Here is a 17,971-nt window from a genome sequence, read left to right as displayed (position 1 = left end):
GAGCTCTGCATAGACAAGGGGCAGGCTGGAGTGCCGCTGCTTCCCGCCGAGCAGAACAGGCCGGTCACGCCGAAAAGGCTGGCACCCCTGTCTCACTGCTGATGCTCCCCGCAGCCATGCTGATGATCCGCCGTGGCTGCACTGGATACCGCGCGATACTGGACGGTATGTAGAATGAGGCGGGCAGGCATTGGGAGGCCACTATGGGCAGCTATGTCTATCCCAACTGAAGTGCACCCGGCGTATAAGACGACCCCCCCACTTGGAGGCATGCTTTTCAGGGCAAAAAAGTCGTCTTATACGCCAGCAAATACTGTAGGTTTTTATTGTTATTTTTATATGTTGTGATCCGCCTTGAGCTGAGCCTGTCTACGGGAAAACGCGGAATATAAACCTACAAAATAAATAAATAAATAAAAATACTTTAAAACTATAATTTTGCAAAGTCTGGATCAAAACTCAAACTTTGCAAATGGTCACACAGTGCCTCTACCCAATGCATGCCAATGCCCTGCCTAATTGTACTTTGCTTGTTCTGCATTTGTTCCAGTTGCTACAGGAATGCTGGCCTGTTTAGCATGGGACACGCAAGGAATCTTGTCAAGACAGCCTTTTAATGTGCTGATGGCAAGGGGTAGGAAAAGCCAGAGAAACAATAAAAATGGATTTAGAGTGTATCAAATATCCTAAATTTTTATCGCCCACCAGCTAAGAAAAGTAAGAAAACAGTAAGTAAGCAAAAGTAAGAAGCAGAAGTAAGAAAACAGGAATGCTTCCTGAGCTGAGACAGAAAATGTGTGAGCTGGAGGCTAAAAATCTGTGAGCTAGCTCACATTAAGTCAGCTTAGAGGGAACACTGTTCACAACCCAAAGGAGTCTCAGAGTGATAGGGTTTGTAGAATCTTTCGGGCTCAAGTGCCGTGTTCTACTGGAGAAAGTTTTCCTTCCAGACGTTTCGTTCTCAGCTGCGGAGAACATCCTCAGTGGCGTTGCAGCCGGAGCAGACGCTCAGACCTTCTTGGCTGCTGTGCATTGAGTGGGGCCAGGGCTGCTGGAGAGCTGCTATTTCTAGGCTGGAGGGGGTGTGATGAAAGGGCAATTAGTTTGTGGATGTGCCCATTGTTTGGTGGGGCTTCCTGGAAGGGTAGTGATAAGGAAACTGGCTGTTGAATGTGACCATTGTTCCGTGTTAATTGCTGGGAGGGTTGGAAGGGGTTTGAAGATAAGGAAGATGGTTGTTGACTGTGCTGATTGTTCTGTAGAATTTGCTGGTTGTTCTGAGACTTTCTGCAATTTATAGTCTGTAGGGTGTTTTGCAGAGCTGGGTACCAAGATTGGTGGATGAAAATGCCTTCTTCCTTTCTGTTAAAATTGTGCTGGTGTTTGTAAATCTCAATAGCTTCTCTGTTCAGGCGGGTATGATAATGTGAGACCGTAGAAAGGACTTCAGTTCTTTCAAAGTGGATGGCGTGGTCTCAGAGTGGCTTACAATCTCTTTTCCTTTCCCCTCCCCACAACAGAGACCCTGTAAGGTAGATGGGACTGAGAGCTCTGACAGAAATTGCTCTTTCCAGAACAGCTCTGCCAGATTTATGACTGACTCAAGGTCATTCCAGCAGGTGCATGTGGAGATGCATGTGTGCATATTCTACACTTCCTGCAAGTAATCACAATAACATTCACTCTACCACACCAAGAAGCAGAGTACAGGATTAAAAGGCAGATATGAACTAGGAGTTAGGATGTTTTTTCATGGGTGCACTTACAGGTTCGCATAAGTGTACACTTACTCTGGTTAGGTTAGACTGTTCAAGAGGTTAGGATTCAGAATCCATTCAAGCTATGAAGAAATTACATTGTCTTGCCTTGCAGGGCATCCTCTCCAGCATAAACTATTGCTGTTGGAAAAGATGGCCCTCCACCACTTGAGTCCACATTTCCTGAACCATGTCTCTTCAGCGACACAGCAGCTGCAGGAAACAATGTTTTGAAAGTCTGGAGAGGCCCAGTTTGGCTCAGGATCATGGTGTGTATCTGGGGGGCAGGGAGGCTTCTGCCTTCCCACTCATGCCATTTTCCCAAGCTGAAACAGCAGTTATTTCCTGTGTAGCTCTCAAATAAGGCAAGTAACTCCCCCCCCAGGGCTGTTTCAGCTTGGGAAAATGGCCAGGAGAAGGCCCTTTGGGGCTTTCAAAATGCCATTCCCCATAATTGCTGTGTGGCTGTGGGGAAATCAAGTCTGATCCAGGGAGCCCAGATCTGCCTCATTAGAAAAAAAGTCATATAGTGTAGTCTGAGACCGTTTTCGCACACAGCTTACCACGCGGTCACGTTCCTGTTCTCTCCGCAGCGTCCGTCGGATTTCCCATTATCTGCGCCGGAGTTACAGGAAGTGCCGCGGCTTTTGCGCAGCAAACGTAAACTGGGTTTTAGCGGTTTACGTTTGCTACGCAAAAGCCGCGGCACTTCCAGTAACTTCGGCGCAGATAATGGGAAATCCGACGGACGCTGCGGAGAGAACAGGAACGTGACCCCGTGGTAAGCTGTGTGCGAAAACGGTCTGAATGTGAGAATAGTACTGACACAGGCAAAATATCTGGCTGGAGTGAGCAAAGCCCTGTGGAAATACTGTTTCATTTTAAAAATCTTATAAAGAAAAATATCCTCTGTCGCAAGGTCTGCTTTATTTTACTATATGGAAAAGATCCCTATTTGTTTCATTATCTCCTGCTTCCCTCTCCTTCTCTGAATCAAAGTCTGAATAACAATATATAGCAACAAACCGATATCTATTTCTAACCCCCAGGGCTTCTTTTTCCCCTGGTGCAAGCGATCGATTTCCTGCCAGTTGCTCTGGGGGTGCATTGTGACATGCGGCTCCCTCCAGTCCCCCTTGTGGCTGTGTGATGCTGTCTTGTAAGGATTATGAAACCGTGAGAAGAACTGGAGGGAGCTGCATGTTAAAATGTGCCTGTGGAGCAACTGGTGTGAAATTGATCACTCAAGCCAGGGGAAAAAGAAGCCCGGAGGCGGAGCAATGCTAGTGAGAAATCAGTAACATCGTTTAGGTTCCATTCACATCTTATGGCAACATCTCAGAGAGAACTTGCTGATCTGTCAATGTAGGTAATTTCTAGGGTTGCCAATCCCCAGGAGGGGGCAGGGGATCCCCCGGTTTGGAGGCCCTCCCCCCCTGCTTCAGGGTCGTCAGAAAGCGGGGGGAGGGGAGGGAAATGTCTGCTGGGAACTCTATTATTCCCTAGGGAGATTTATTCCCATAGAAAATCATGGAGAATTGATCCGTGGGTATCTGGGGCTTTGGGGGGGCTGTCTTTTGGGGTAGATGACCAGATTTTCAGTATAGCATCTAGTGCCTCTCCCCAAAATATCCCCCAAGTTTCAAAAAGATTGGACCAGGGGGTCCAATTCTATGCATGGGAGTAGGTCAAGTATGTAGCTGCCTAGGGTGCCACCTGGCCTACAGAGCACAGCCATGTGCCCCCCCTCCCCACGTGCTCCTTGGAGCCTGCTTTCCCCAATGAAAAGGAGGCACCATGGATTGCAGACACTGTCCAGCTGGTTTCACGTTCCACAGGTCTATTAAAGATCCGGAAAACATGAAAGCGGATGGCGCCTTCGCAGGGAGCTCCTCAGAGCCCGGCAGGGATAAATTAACCAAGTGTAAAAGCTGAAGAAGAGCCAATTACAGTTTTTAAACATCGGCTCCTGTTGAAGTTGTCTGCTGCCACTCAGCCTTCCCGCTCTCCTTGAACAGAGCCATGGGGTGGGAGTAGCGTTGCCAAGTCCAATTTAAGAAATATCTGGGGACTTTGGGGGTGGAGCCAGGAGACTTTGGGGGTGGAGCCACGATCAAGGCTGTGACAAGCATAATTGAACTCCAAAGGGAGTTCTGGCCATCACATTTAAAGGGACAGCACACCTTTTCAATGCCTTCCTTCCATAGGAAATAATGAAGGATAGGGGCACATTCTTTTGGGGCTCATAGAATTGGACCCCCTGGTCTAATCCTTTTGAAACTTGGAAGGTATTCTGGGGAGAGGCACTAGCTGCTATACTGAAACTATGGTGCCTCTACCCCAAAAATAGCCCCCCCCCAGAGCCCCAGATACCTGCAAATCAATTCTCCATGATTTTCTATGGGAATAAATCTCCATAGGGAATAACAGAGTTCCCAGCAGACATTTCCCTCCCCTCCCCTGCTTTCTGATGACCCTGAAGCGGGGGGGGGGGAGGGTCTCCAAACCGGGGGATCCCCTGCCCCCACCTGGGGATTGGCAACCCTAGGTGGGACTTATAGCCCAGTGGTAGAGCAACTTTCTCGCATGCACAAGATCTTGCCGCTGGTACCACCCACTAAAAGGATCAAGTAGAAATGGTCATGTCAAGGTCTTATCCCTGGCACCTCCAGTGAAAAGGATCAAGTCATGTTCTCACAATTTTTATTGCTTAATCTCACCATTTTTTTTAAAAAAAAATTAAAATAAAAAACTGTACATTGAAAATGTAAATAGTTTCAAGTTGATTCATTTCTCCTACAATTCTCTGTTTTTTTAAAACTGTTTCTGGGGGAGGGGCGCTAGTGTGCAGCTTGCGTAGGGCACCAAAACCCCTAGCACTGGTCCTGACTCCCTTTGCCTCCTTCTGTCACTATCCCATGCTGCCATTACCCTGTCTGCAGGCCTTCTTTCTGAAGAAACACACACCTTGTCCTATTTTGGACAGATGTAGTTTGTCCATTTCGGCCTGTGAGGTGGAAGAGGAGATTTCAAACAATCAGGAGGAGTGTCACTGTAATATCAATAGCTTACCACCCAAAGTAAAAATTCTGCTGTTCTGTTTGATCATAATAATTCATATGAATCATTACAAATGAGGTTAGATGCTAAACTCTGTCTGGTCACAGCTGTTGTTAGAACTTTAGAGCGTTTCCCCTCCCTTCCTGCTGTTTGCTTAATTGGCGGTAATATAAATTTCAACCTCGGAATTAACCATTTGCAGCAGACCATCACATGCTTTACAATGAAGGCAATTTCCTGCCTCCCCCAACTACTGCTGATGTATTTTAATTAGTCAGGCTTAACTGCAGCCTTGAGCTGCAATGTCGTGCATGTCCGAATGTTAAAGTTGGGTCCTTGGAACCCAGCTCCGTTTAAACAGTAAGCATGAGGAACAATTTGGCTCAATAAGAATCCTTGAGGAGGCAAGTACCAGCATTTAGATCCCAAAATTTGATCATCTGTTTGTGGTTTCTAGGTTTGCATTAATAAATGTAGAATCTGCACGGTCTCCCTCTCTGGCAAAGCAAATATAAAAAAGCAAACAAAGAAAGAAACAGAAAATCCAGCTCACCATTAAGGAAGGGATTTCGTTCATTTATTTTTTTAGAAAAACAAAACAAGTGTATAAAGCATATATTATTAGCAGCCTTTCTCCGCCTTGTCCACACTACTAGATTGCTCCTACCTCATTGGAATGTGTCCTGTTCTGGTGTTTTGCTCGGTCAGAAGCGTTTGAAAAAGCTTTATTGCAGCCTTCATGTTCACAGACGTAAGGTTTTTCTCCAGTGTGAGATCTCAGGTGTGTCTTTAAATTCTCTAGCCGGGAATAGGCTTTGGAGCAACCCTCAAACTAAAAGAAAAAATCAGGAGTGTTAATCTGCTGGAGGCATTTTTCGGTATCATCTGGTTTTAATCCCCACCTCCTTGAAGAACCTAATTCCCCTCAGCTTTCCCAAGCAGGCTGCAGGGAAATAATTGTTCTACACAGTTGATAATCTGAGGAATTGCTCTAAAGTACAGGCCTGCATTTTCAAACTCGGCCCTCTCTATTTTTATCAAAAGTACAGCCGCCTTAAAGCTGCTCCATGCTTGACAGAGCTCTCATTACTGTTAAAGGTATACTAATACTACACCAGGGTTTTCTCACATGTGAAAAATCTTTAAGTGTCCTTGTACATGTGCCTGAGATCCCTGACCAAGCAGAAATTCTGTAATGTTTATGCAAGTTTAACAGGATCAGGTGTGTAATCATTACTTTATGTGTCTGGTGCAGGAAACCCAGGTTTAATACTGATGTATTGTGCAATAATACTGTTTGCCATGTAAAAAGCGAAGATCTCACAGACAATATGGGATCAGGTGCCATTTGCATGTGTTGAAAAATGTCTTTTACCTGGTGGAATTGGCAGTAGTGAAACTTCTCTGAACCAGCTTTTGATAGAAGAGCATTTAAGAACATAAGAACATAAGAGAAGCCATGTTGGATCAGGCCAACGGCCCATCCAGTCCAACACTCTGTGTCACACAGTGGCAAAAAATGTTATATACACACATACACTGTGGCTAATAGCCACTGATGGACCTGTGCTCCATATTTTTATCTAAACCCCTCTTGAAGGTGGCTATACTTGTGGCCGCCACCACCTCCTGTGGCAGTGAATTCCACATGTTAATCACCCTTTGGGTGAAGAAGGACTTCCTTTTATCCGTTTTAACCTGTCTGCTCAGCAATTTCATCGAATGCCCGCGAGTTCTTGTATTGTGAGAAAGGGAGAAAAGTACTTCTTTCTCTACTTTCTCCATTCCATGCATTATCTTGTAAACCTCTATCATGTCACCCCGCAGTCGACGTTTCTCCAAGCTAAAGAGTCCCAAGCGTTTCAACCTTTCTTCATAGGGAAAGTGCTCCAGAACACTAAATGATGCAGGGGGTTGAAATCTACTTATTGCCAGTCCTTATCTAAATACTGAAAGGGTAGGTATGAAAACTGATGTCTGTCATCTCTTCCCAGCACCACAAACTGCATCTTAATGGTTACCCTCCAGATTTCACACAGGTCTAGGTTAAACCAGGTTCCTTGTCTTGATTTGCTTTTAAAACAAAGCAAATGTAGAAAAAAGCACCACACCATGAAACTTGAGAAAGAGCTCTTCACCAGATGAGGCTTTCAATTAGATAATTACAGCACTATGTGGAATTAATTCTTGAGCAAAAACAGCCATATAATAAAAGGGCCATACATGGCTAAACTGCAACTCTCCAGATTGTAGGAGATTGCCTTAGTTCCTTTGACTATTGGAATTATTCTATGGGTCTAGCCAGTGGTCATTTTGTAGAAAAATAGGTGGTGGAGCTCTAGGCTTGCTAAGTCCAATTCAAGAAATATCTGGGGACTTTGGGGGTGGAGCCATGAGACTTTGGGGGTGGAGCCAAGAGCAAAGGTATGACAAGCATAATTGACTTTCAAAGGGAGTTCTGGCCATTCCATCTAAAAGGACTGCACACCTTTTAAATGCCTTCCCTCCACTGAAAATAATAAAGGATAGGGGTACCTTCTTTTGGGGCTCATAGAATTGGCCCCCCTGGTCCAATCTTCTTGAAACTTGGAGGGTCTTTTCAGGAGAGTCATTGGATGCTATGTGGAAAATTTGGCGCCTCTACCTCAAACCCCGCCCCCGGAGTTCCAAATACCCACAGATCAATTCTCCATTATACCCTATGGGAATCGGTCTCCATAGGGAATAATGGAGTGCCCAACAGACGTTTCCCTCCTCCTCCTCCCCCCCTGCTTTCTGATGACCCTGAAGCAGGGGGAGGGCCTCCAAACCAGGGGATCCCCTGCCCCCACCTGGGGATTGGCAACCCTATGGAGCTCATCCAGGGATTGTTGTGTAGCTGCACATATTATTCAATGGACAAAGAGGTGGAACTCTCAGAATAATAATAAGAAGAAGACACTGGATTTATATCCCGCCCTCCACTCCGAAGAGTCTCAGAGCAGCTCACAATCTCCTTTACCTTCCTCCCCCACAACAGACACCCTGTGAGGTGGGTGGGGCTGGAGAGGGCTCTCTCAGCAGCTGCCCTTTCAAGGACAGAGTCTCAGAGCGGCTCACAATCTCCTTTACCTTCCTCCCCCACAACAGACACCCTGTGAGGTGGGTGGGGCTGAGAGGACTCTTACACCAGCTGCCCTTTCAAGGACAGAGGCTCAGAGCAGCCTACAATCTCCTTTCCCTTCCTCCCCCACAACAGGCACCCTAATGTTTAAAATATAAAAATAACAAAAATGTGTCTGGTCTATATGGCCCCTGGTCTCTACCAAAGAGCAAGTGAAGATATTTCACCTACGAGAGTTGTCTTGCTATCTTCAAAGGAGGGGAACAAGGGGGGTTCATAGTGAAACATAATCCAGGGTCTATATATTTTTAAAAGTTAATTGCAGGGGTCATCTAGAAGAAGAAGGAGAAGAAGATATTGGATTTATATCCCGCCCTCCACTCCGAAGAGTCTCAGAGCGGCTCACAATCTCCTTTACCTTCCTCCCCCACAACAGACACCCTGTGAGGTGGGTGGGGCTGGAGAGGGCTCTCCCAGCAGCTGCCCTTTCAAGGACAACCCCTGCCAGAGCTATGGCTGACCCAAGGCCATGCTAGCAGGTGCAAGTGGAGGAGTGGGGAATCAAACCCGGTTCTCCCAGATAAGAGTCCGCACACTTCACCACTACACCAAACTGGCTCTCAGAAGGAGGAGGAGGAACTCTCAGAAAGGTTCAGGAGCTGCGCTCCTGTGAGCTCCCACTGAGTCTGAGGCCTGGGTCTAGCAGTACCACATGCTATACTAACTAAACGGGAGGACAGCTCTGCTTACGAGGGAGGGAGGTGCAGCTCTATGCTGGCTCTATGCTTGTGAGGTTTGTAATCTAATCTGTGGGAGATGCTTGGCATTCTGGATGACGTCAACATGTGTCGGGGCATCGGGATTATACCTCCTCATTCCGGACTTTATTTATTCACTGTAACATACGTGTAGTGTTGTATGTATGCACCACGGAGACAAGCCTGACGCATTTCATGGCTAATAGGACCGTCAGTGTTTATTAGCCGTGATGGTGAAATGGAATCTTCATGTTCAGAGGCACCAGTATACCTCTGAAAACCAGCTGCCTGGGGACAACAACAGGAGGAGGTTTTGACCTCTGTGATCAGGGTCGGCCTGTCCACTAGGTGAACTAGGCAATCGCCTAGGGTGCTGGGGCCCAGAGGTGCTAGGGGCACTTCCTCCCCCAATTGCAGTGGCTGGCCTGGCTTTGGCTTCTGCTTGCCTCTTGCTTCTTGGAGGTAGTGTGCTCACCATGTGTGCTCCCAGCCTAGCTGGGGCTATGCCTGCTCGAGGGGGAGGGCCAGGCAGTGCGGCAACTTTGGACGCTGCTCTGTGGTGGGCATGGGCCAGGACGATCCAGGAGGGCGGCTATGGCCAGAGGAGGAGGCTGGCTCCAGGTGGCCCTGCTGGGAGCCAGACTTCTTCCCTCCCTCTGGATTCCAAAGTATGCTCAACTCTCCAAGAATCCACAGGGATTTCACGGCCTCTGTCTCCTGCTGTGAGACGAGCAAAAAAGGGCTTCAGTGGTACAATGGAGTGGACCACTTCACATTGCAGGGGAGAAAAGTTCCTCTACATAAACAGTTCCACTTAAGTGGAAAACTAGCACTTGAAGCGCTAAGTCATGGTCTTTCTGCTAGTGAGACTATTTTATGTTTTATTCAGAGGGGATTTTCCCCCCCACATAGGAAACATGGAAAATAGGATTCTCCCCCCCTGCAGTCCAAGGGGGTACAGCCCACTCACCCAGCTCAGTCTGTGTCTAGATCAGGCCTTCATCACTGCTCCAAAAGGTTCCTAGCCTTGCATGATTGCTTTGCGGCTGGGCAGGGAGCACAGAGGCCAATGCAGCCCTTGTTGGGTTTGCATGCATGGATCGCACACTTTGCAAGATGATCGTAAAGGAGGAGGCTGCAATGAGAATTGAGCGGGAGGGACTTTTGTGTGGGTTTTTCTTTCATTGGAAGATGTGAAGACAAAGGGGATAAGGCAAAGGCTTTCTGGAAAAGATGTCAGATTTTGAATGAAACCAGCCCCTCTTCTGACCTCTGTGTGTGGGGGGAGCAGGATCCAATCCAGCTGAAGAGAGACATTTTCCCATCTCCTTTGCGGGGTGGGGGCTGCTACTCTGACACCCTGCTTTTACCTGCGCTTCCTCTCCTTGAGCTTTCTAATTCCTCCACCCCCGATTAACTCACCTCTCTGGCAGCCTTTCCCAAGCGAAAGTCCCTCCAAGGAGAGAGGTGAACTTCCCTTTTGGTATCTCCACCCCCTTCTCTGGAAGTCTGCAGGGAGCAGCGTTTTAACCTTTCAAGCACCTTGGAGGATTAGAGCCACGCCAGTGGCAAGTTTGCCTTTTCCATCCATCTACCCACAAACACAGGGATGGGGGGGAGGAAGGAAAATTTAGATTATAAGGTCCAAAAGGACCCTGCCTTGAATGGCTTTTATTGTTGATGCTACTCTGCAAAGACCCAAGCACCCTGAGAATCACTCATGTGGGGTAGCCAAGTCAGCATGTTCTGAATATGAATAGGCAGCAGGAACAGAGCCCTGACTGATGCAGAGAAGCAACAGCCAACTAACTCTGTCAGGGTGGCTAATTCTCCTGAGTTAAGGAGACACACAGAACTGGCAGTAAGACAAACAACCTGCCCTTACAGGCCTTTTCTGTCTGCAAAAGGACACGGGTAGGCAATAGGGCTGCCATTCTCCTTGTAGTATATGGATCTCCCACAGTTACAACTGATGTCCAAGTGACAGTGGTTGATTATCTTGGATAAAATGGCTGCTTTGGAAAGTTGACTCTATGGCATTATACCTCACTGAAGTCCCTCGCTTCCCCAAACCTTACCATCCTCAGGCTTCACCCCCAAGACCTTCAGGTTCCCAACCCAGAGCTGGGAATCGTGAAACCTCTCTTACCACCCCGCACAAACCTGCCTGCTCCCCCCCTACAGATGGACTCTGCAAAGACCTCAGTGGGGTAGAAGCTGAATCTCTTGGATCGCAGTCACTAACAGTAGGGCTGTTAATTCAAGGTAGGAGAGTTCTGTGATTTTCGTTTTCCCCACAATTCATCTGTTTATGAAAATTGGTTATTAGTGCCGGGGGAGGGGGGGCACCGGAATTTAGCCTTGTCTAGGGTACCCGATAGTCTAAGGCCAGCAGTTCCACCAGTGGACCTTCCGGAACATCTTCCGGAACCCTGTAGGAAACCAATTGTTGACCTAGATGACCCAGCAGGCTTTTTAATGTCTTATTCTTGGGCAAATATGTAGATAGTCTGTATAATAGAAAATATATGGTAAACTGGTACACACCTACTGCCCTAACGTTGCCCAGTTGGTCAAACATGCACACCTTGGTATTTCTACAGTATCTTACCGTGCACTTGTGTGGCTTTTCTCCAGTGTGCCTTCGCATATGCACAACCAACATGTACTGGGCTTTGAATGGCTTCTGTTCCCGTGTACAGTCTTGCCAGCGACAGACAAATTCTTTCTTCTCTCCATGAATGTGATCATTATTGATGTGCTGGAAGGTGACAAAAGATTTTTTTTTTTAAAGAAATAGAAAGTTGGCAAAGCTTTTGCTACTTTCTTCAGTCTCCCAGCCCCTTAAACAAGATTAACACACCTAAGAACATAAGAGAAGCCATGTTGGATCAGGCCAATGGCCCCCCCAGTCCAACACTCTGTGTCACATAAGAACATGAGAGAAGCCATGTTGGATCAGGCCAATGGACCATCCAGTCCAACACTCTGTGTCATATAAGAACATAAGAGAAGCCATGTTGGATCAGGCCAATGGCCCCCCCAGTCCAACACTCTGTGTCACATAAGAACATAAGAGAAGCCATGCTGGATCAGGCCAATGGCCCCTCCAGTCCAACACTCTGTGTCACATAAGAAAAGCCATGCTGGATCAGGCCAGTGGCCCATCCAGTCCAACACTCTGTGTCACATAAGAACATAAGAGAAGCCATGTTGGATCAGGCCAATGCCCAGCCCCCAGTCCAACACTCTGTGTCACATAAGAACATAACAGAAGCCATGTTGGATCAGGCCAATGGCTCAACCAGTCCAACACTCTGTGTCACATAAGGACATAAGAGAAGCCATGTTGGATCAGGCCAATGGCCCATCTAGTCCAACACTCTGTGTCACATAAGAACATAAGAGAAGCCATGTTGGATCAGGCCAATGGCCCCCCCAGTCCAACACTCTGTGTCACATAAGAACATGAGAAGGCATGTTGGATCAGGCCAATGGCCCATCCAGTCCAACACTCTGTGTCACACAGTGGCCAATATATATATACACACACACACATATGTACACACTGTGGCTAATAGCCTCTGATGGACCTCTGCTCCATATTTTTATCTAACCCCCTCTTGAAGCTGGCTATGCTTGTAGCCGCCATCACCTCCTGTGGCAGTGAATCCCACATGTTAATCACCCTTTGGGTGAAGAAGTACCTCCTTTTATCCATTCCAACCCGACTGCTCAGCAATTTCGTTGAATGCCCACCTAAGCAGATTGCCAGTCCTTCAGGCAACAAGTTCCTTTTCTTCCCACTGCTTTTGCCTTTCACCAGCTCCCCCTCCCGCCCTCTCTCAGGGCCCACAGAAAGCAAAGCCCCACATCACCAACCCTGCTCAGCCCACTCTTCTCCTTTGCAATCTTATTTTGTCTCCAGCCAGTGGCCAATCCTCTCTGCTCCCCACTGGAGTCTCCAGTGCAACAGCAAATGGCCATTTCTCTTTTGGATGAGACCCACCTCCTCCCTCAAGCATCTCAGTTCCTTTTGGGCATCAGAATTTAACCCCAGAGGTGCCAGTTCTGGAACATGGAAAAGGACAATATATATAGTAAATTGGACCAGGGGTCCAATTCTATGAGCCCAAAAAGAAGGTGCCCCTATCCTTCATTATTTCCTATGGAAGGAAGGCATTAAAAAGGTGTGCCGTCCCTTTAAATGTGATGGTCAGAACTCCCTTTGGAGTTCAATTATGCTTGTCACAGCCTTGATCTTGGCTCCACCCCCAAAGTCTCCTGGCTCCACCCCCACAGTCTCCTGGCTCCACCCCCAAAGTCCCCAGATATTTCTTAAATTGGACTTGGCAACCCTATAGGAGACGCTCAGATGGAAACGCATGGAAAAGACTGCGGTAGCCACTTGCACTAAATCAAACTAATTGTATCTCCAATTAGGTTTCCACTTGCTCAAGATCTTGTGTAACCAGTTTCTGGGCACTATAATATATAGGGAGGCAAGTGCTAAGTGTTGCACAAGATCTTGTGCAAGCAAAAGTGCCTTAAGGCTGTTTATGTTTCCGCTTGCTCATTGCTGGATCCAAGCCAAAGTATTTAATTTTGCTTAAAAGAAGTTGTGGGATGAGGGGAGATGTCAATCAAGATTTTGGTGCTGGGGCAGTTAAAAAAAACAACAACCCTATTCCCCCCAATGCTGTTTCTCAGATAATACGTCCCCTTCTCCCCAGTTGGCTTTTAGCCTTGGTAGTGGAAAAAAGACACACAACCTGTCTTTTCTCCTTACAGGTACCGATAGCTGAAGAGGGTGAGTGATGGAAGGGCACTTCCTACCTGGGTAACAGAACAGACAGAAAGGGTTTATCCCTCCACTCCAGCGCTCCATTCCTGATTCAAACCACATCCTTTCTCGAGGCTGCTTTTAAATTACTGGTAAATCAAATCAGGAGATCTCTCATGTCTAGTTGCATATAACGGCACACTGTTGTTAGAAAGGGTTCTCTATCTGCCCCCAGATGCAACTCTTTTAATCATAGTAATGATTTTTCAAAACAACAGAAAACTATCCTGCTTCAAAGCAGCCATGGAAGACTTTTTCAGATGTGCTCACTAGGCTTAGGCATGGAAGTTTGCTTTGTTTCTTTTGTTTTTATCATTAATTTCAAAAAAAGGGTTGTTTTGTTATCGGACTGTTTCTTTGTGTTTGCGTCATTATCGTTTTATTTCATTATTATTGTTTCATTTTCATAATTTTATGTAGCTGTCATTTCCCATTGGTTTCAATGGAAGACCAGGGCCCCTTCCTTCTGAGGTCTGTACCGTCAGTTTAGTTTCCTCTCTAGCCATCTGAGCCTACATTTAATCAGCTGCAGTTCCAGGTTATACCACAGTGCCAGCCAAGAAAGGGGACGCAGAGGGCGCTGGGGGTGCGATTTCTTCGATGCCATAGAGAGCTGGTCATGCCAGGACTCTACTATGTCATCTAGTGAGTTGCTAGGGGACCAAGGATTCCGTAGAGCCACCTGGAACAGCATTGGGTCCATTTGACTCTGAGGTGAGCTAAAATATGCTCACCACCTAAACAGGTTTGAGGTGGAACATCCATACGGGCCTTCAGGACATAGTGGTCTGACCATGCCACTGCCTCCACACTGCCACTACAACTCCTACTGCAAAGATCAAGTCCAGCATGTGCCCAGCCTGGTGAGTGGGGGTTGTTACGTATTGGGAGAGTCTCAAGTGTCGCCATGGATGACACTAGGTCCGCCACCTGAATGGAGCTTGCATCATCAGCATGGACATTGAAATCACCCAGGATCAGAAGCCTTGGGTATTCCAACATCCAGCCTGTTACAGCTTCCATCAGGGACAGTAAGGCACTGGCTGGTGCGTTAGGTGGACGGTACACCAGCCAGATAGCCAAACCCTCCCCAACATCCCACGCCAGACCAGCACATTCAATGCTGTCAATCTCTAGCGATGGGAGAGTCTGAAAGCAGTAAGCCTCCTGTATGAATAGGGCCAGCCCTCCCCCACTGCCCGCTAGTCTGTGATTGGTGAAAGACCGAGTACCCTGGGGGAGCTACTTGGGAAAGAGCTACTATAGGAGCATACTTACAGCAACAGTAATGTAGCCCACAGTACCCATCCCTTTACTAAAGTGTCTTTCTAAACCATTTTGTTACAGTACAGTTCTGTTAGCTGTGTAAAAAAAGCCCTTCTAAGTAATTCAGTTTTGCATAGCTTGTGGAAAGCCAGGAGAATGGGAGATTTCCTAACCTCATCAGGCAGGCCATTACATATGGTGGGTTTCAGAAATGCATGAAACTATCTCTACTTTTCCTCTGAGGTGCGGCTGTTTACTGCATCCTGAACATCACATCAGTCATTGTGAGTGTCCCAGTCTCCCCCTGTCTAGGTGGTGAGTGGATTTTGGCTTGCCCATGGAGACCGACAGACCACATTGGGTTTCAGAATGCTCTGCAGGAGCCAATGCCCCCCAGCGATTCATTAGAAGAACTGATAGAAGACTGGAACTCCCATCTTTCTGAAGCCATTGCTCCCTAGGGTCCTCTCCACTCTCACTTGGGACCGTCACCCTGGTATATTTAAGATCTCCAGGGGATGAAGCGGGAACTGAGATTACTAGAGTTTGATGCTGATCTCATAACGAAGCTGCAAGGTCATCTTATAGGGCCTTTGTGAAAACCTATAAGGTAGTGGTGAAGGATTTCTTTGCAGCCTCCAGTGTATCTGCTAGCTTTCTCCCGGCTCAGTAGTTTAGGGTAATTCAGTCCTTGACAACTCTTACAGAGAGAACTCAACATTCTAGTAATTTAGACCTGAGCTGTGAGGGTTTTGCAAACTTTTTTGGGGGGAGAAAATCTTGTTGCTCTGCCACAATCTCTTGGCCAACTTTTATACAGTAAGTGACCTGGAGGCCCCTTGGTGGTCTTTGGATTCAGTATTTGATTCTTTCAACCAGCTGTCACTGGCTGATGTTGATAGGATTCTGGGTGCTGCTTGGACCCCCTGGCTAGTGAAAGCATGTGGGGATAAGATACAGGCCCTTCTGATAGACATAATTAATCTGTCCCTAGAGTCAGGGATCTTTCTGGGGAGCCTTAAAGAGGCCATGGTTGTTCCACTCTTGAAAAAGCCAACTTTGGATCTTCTGGATCTTTTCAGTTACCGTTAGAATTTACTTTTTCAGGGCAAGGTAATTGAGAGAGTGGTAGCTGAACAGCTCCAGAGTTTCCTAGATGACACATCAGTGCTACATCCATTCCAGACTGTCTTCTGTCCTGGCCATGGGGCAGAGACAGCCTTGTTCACCCTCACAAACTTTGTACACAACTGGATCAAGGTGTGCCGGCGCTGCTGCTGTTACTTGACCTCATAGCGGCATTCGACGTTGTGACCACGATTTTCTGTCCCATCACTTCAGTAGCATAAGAGTTTGTGGGACTGTCCTGAAGTGACCCTCCTTGTTCCTCCAAGGTCAGGGACAGAGGGTGGCATTGGGAGAGGGGGTGTCCCGTAGGCACCCCCCAATATGTGGTATGACTTAGGGAGCCATCCTCTCCCTGTTGTTATTTAACATCTACATGTGCCTCCTTCCCCAACTGGCATGGAGCTTTGGGCTGGGTTGCCATCAATATGCTGATGACATCCAGCTATATCTGGGTGGCCAGCCAGATACTGCCCCAGCTAACTTGGCTGAGGGATTGGAGGCTGTGGTGGAATGGCTAAAACATAGCCAGTGAATCCTTCTAAGATGGAGGTTCTGAGACTGGGTCAGGGGGCTGCTGGTGTGGGAACTTAACTCCTGGCTCTGGAGGAAGCTGGCACCAGCTGCCTGGAGTTTGGGGGTGAGCCTCACAGACAATGAAGGCCCAAGTTTCCAAAGCTGCCAGACTGGTGTTTTACCAACTACGCCAAATCAGGCAGCTGGCCTCTTACTTGTCTCGCCCCAACCTAGCCACTGTAATCCATGCCACAGTTGCCTCCAGGCTAGATTACTGTAACCCACTCTATGTGGGCCTACCCTTGAAGCTAGCCCAGAAACTCCAGGCAGTGCAAAATGCAGCTGCCCAGGTCGTTATGGGGACCCCACACACAGCTCACATCTCCCCTGTTCTGCAAGAGCTGCACTGGCACTCTGTGGAGTACCAGATCAGATTCAAGGTACTGGTATTAACCTTTAAAAACCTTAACAGCCAGAGGCCCACATACCTCTGGGACCATCTCTCCTGGTATACCCCCAGAAGAGCTTGTGCTCTGGTGATTAACATTTACTAGTGGTCCCCAGCTCGAGAGATATCCAGCTGTCCTTGACCAGCGACAAGACCTTTTCTGCTCTGACCCCAACCTGGCAGAACTCTGCCAAATTTCATCTGGGTTCTGCAGGAATTATTGCCATTCTGCAGGGCCTGTGAGGCGGAGATATTCCACAAGGTATTTGGCTGAGGACAGCTACAGTTTTCACCTGGCACTTCCACTCCCTCAGGACTCGACGCCATCGTGTTTTACAGAACTGCAATGTTTTTACTGCTTGTGGAGAAACGCCATCTTGGTTAATGTTGGTGCTTGGTGGGAGGGGAACATGAAACTACTAGGCAGGCTGTGTGGCCTAGCCTTCCCTTCACTCCCCCCTCCCTTCCGGAGTTAAACCATCAACTCTAGGGGGAGAGCCTCCTAGAGGGGCAGGAAGTTCTTTTGTTTTTTTATTTGAGTTAGGCGGGAAAAAAGCAGTTCGCAGCTGGCCCTCAAAGAGAGAGGTTGTGAGTCTGTGGGCTCCTGACTGTGGGAGAGGCCTACTCAAGAGGAGGAGGACCCCAGGCAGTCAGACCGAGTAAGTAATTCACAAGGTAGGGCAAGTTTACACCAGGGACGAGAGGATGCGTTTAAATCCACCTTTTATTTGCCCTTCTTGTTGCTGATCAGATGCTGTGTTAAATTTTTACATGTAACTGTTTTTGTTTTTGTTTTTCTTTCTCTTCTTATTAAACACTTTTACTGTTTTGAATGCTGGCAGTCAAACTCTGTACCACATAGATCCCCAACCGCTTTAGACCACGCTTTATGAAGGGGGCCCCGGGGAAAGGGGGAAGGCCTGTGGTTGGATAAGGTGCCAATCCTCCAGGGGTTCCCCGAAGAAGTGCTGTGGTCTCTGTGATACCCAAGTACAGGGTGGCAGAGGACCTTGAGGCCTGGCCTCAGAGCTGGAGAGGGGGATTGGGAGTCCTGTTCCTCTCAATCTGAACCCCTAGACTGAGCAGGTGGTGGCA

General features: G+C 47.6%; 1 protein-coding gene across 3 annotated transcripts in view; it reads right to left on the bottom strand.

Annotated features, from left to right (window-relative positions):
* The window catches only part of GLI2 (GLI family zinc finger 2), a 459,364-nt gene that overhangs the window by 14,253 nt on the left and 427,140 nt on the right, over positions 1-17,971 (bottom strand). For all 3 annotated transcript variants that reach the window (XM_060261633.1, XM_060261634.1, XM_060261635.1), the window contains exons 10-11: positions 11,290-11,439; positions 5,485-5,649 (exon numbers count right to left, since the gene is read on the bottom strand). In XM_060261633.1, coding sequence (XP_060117616.1) covers positions 5,485-5,649; positions 11,290-11,439 — 315 coding nt within the window. The remainder of the gene's footprint in view (positions 1-5,484; positions 5,650-11,289; positions 11,440-17,971) is intronic.

This window comes from Heteronotia binoei, chromosome 21 (genome assembly GCF_032191835.1).
Source record: "Heteronotia binoei isolate CCM8104 ecotype False Entrance Well chromosome 21, APGP_CSIRO_Hbin_v1, whole genome shotgun sequence".
Taxonomy (NCBI): domain Eukaryota; kingdom Metazoa; phylum Chordata; class Lepidosauria; order Squamata; family Gekkonidae; genus Heteronotia; species Heteronotia binoei.
This window is presented reverse-complemented; position numbering and strand designations above follow the sequence as displayed.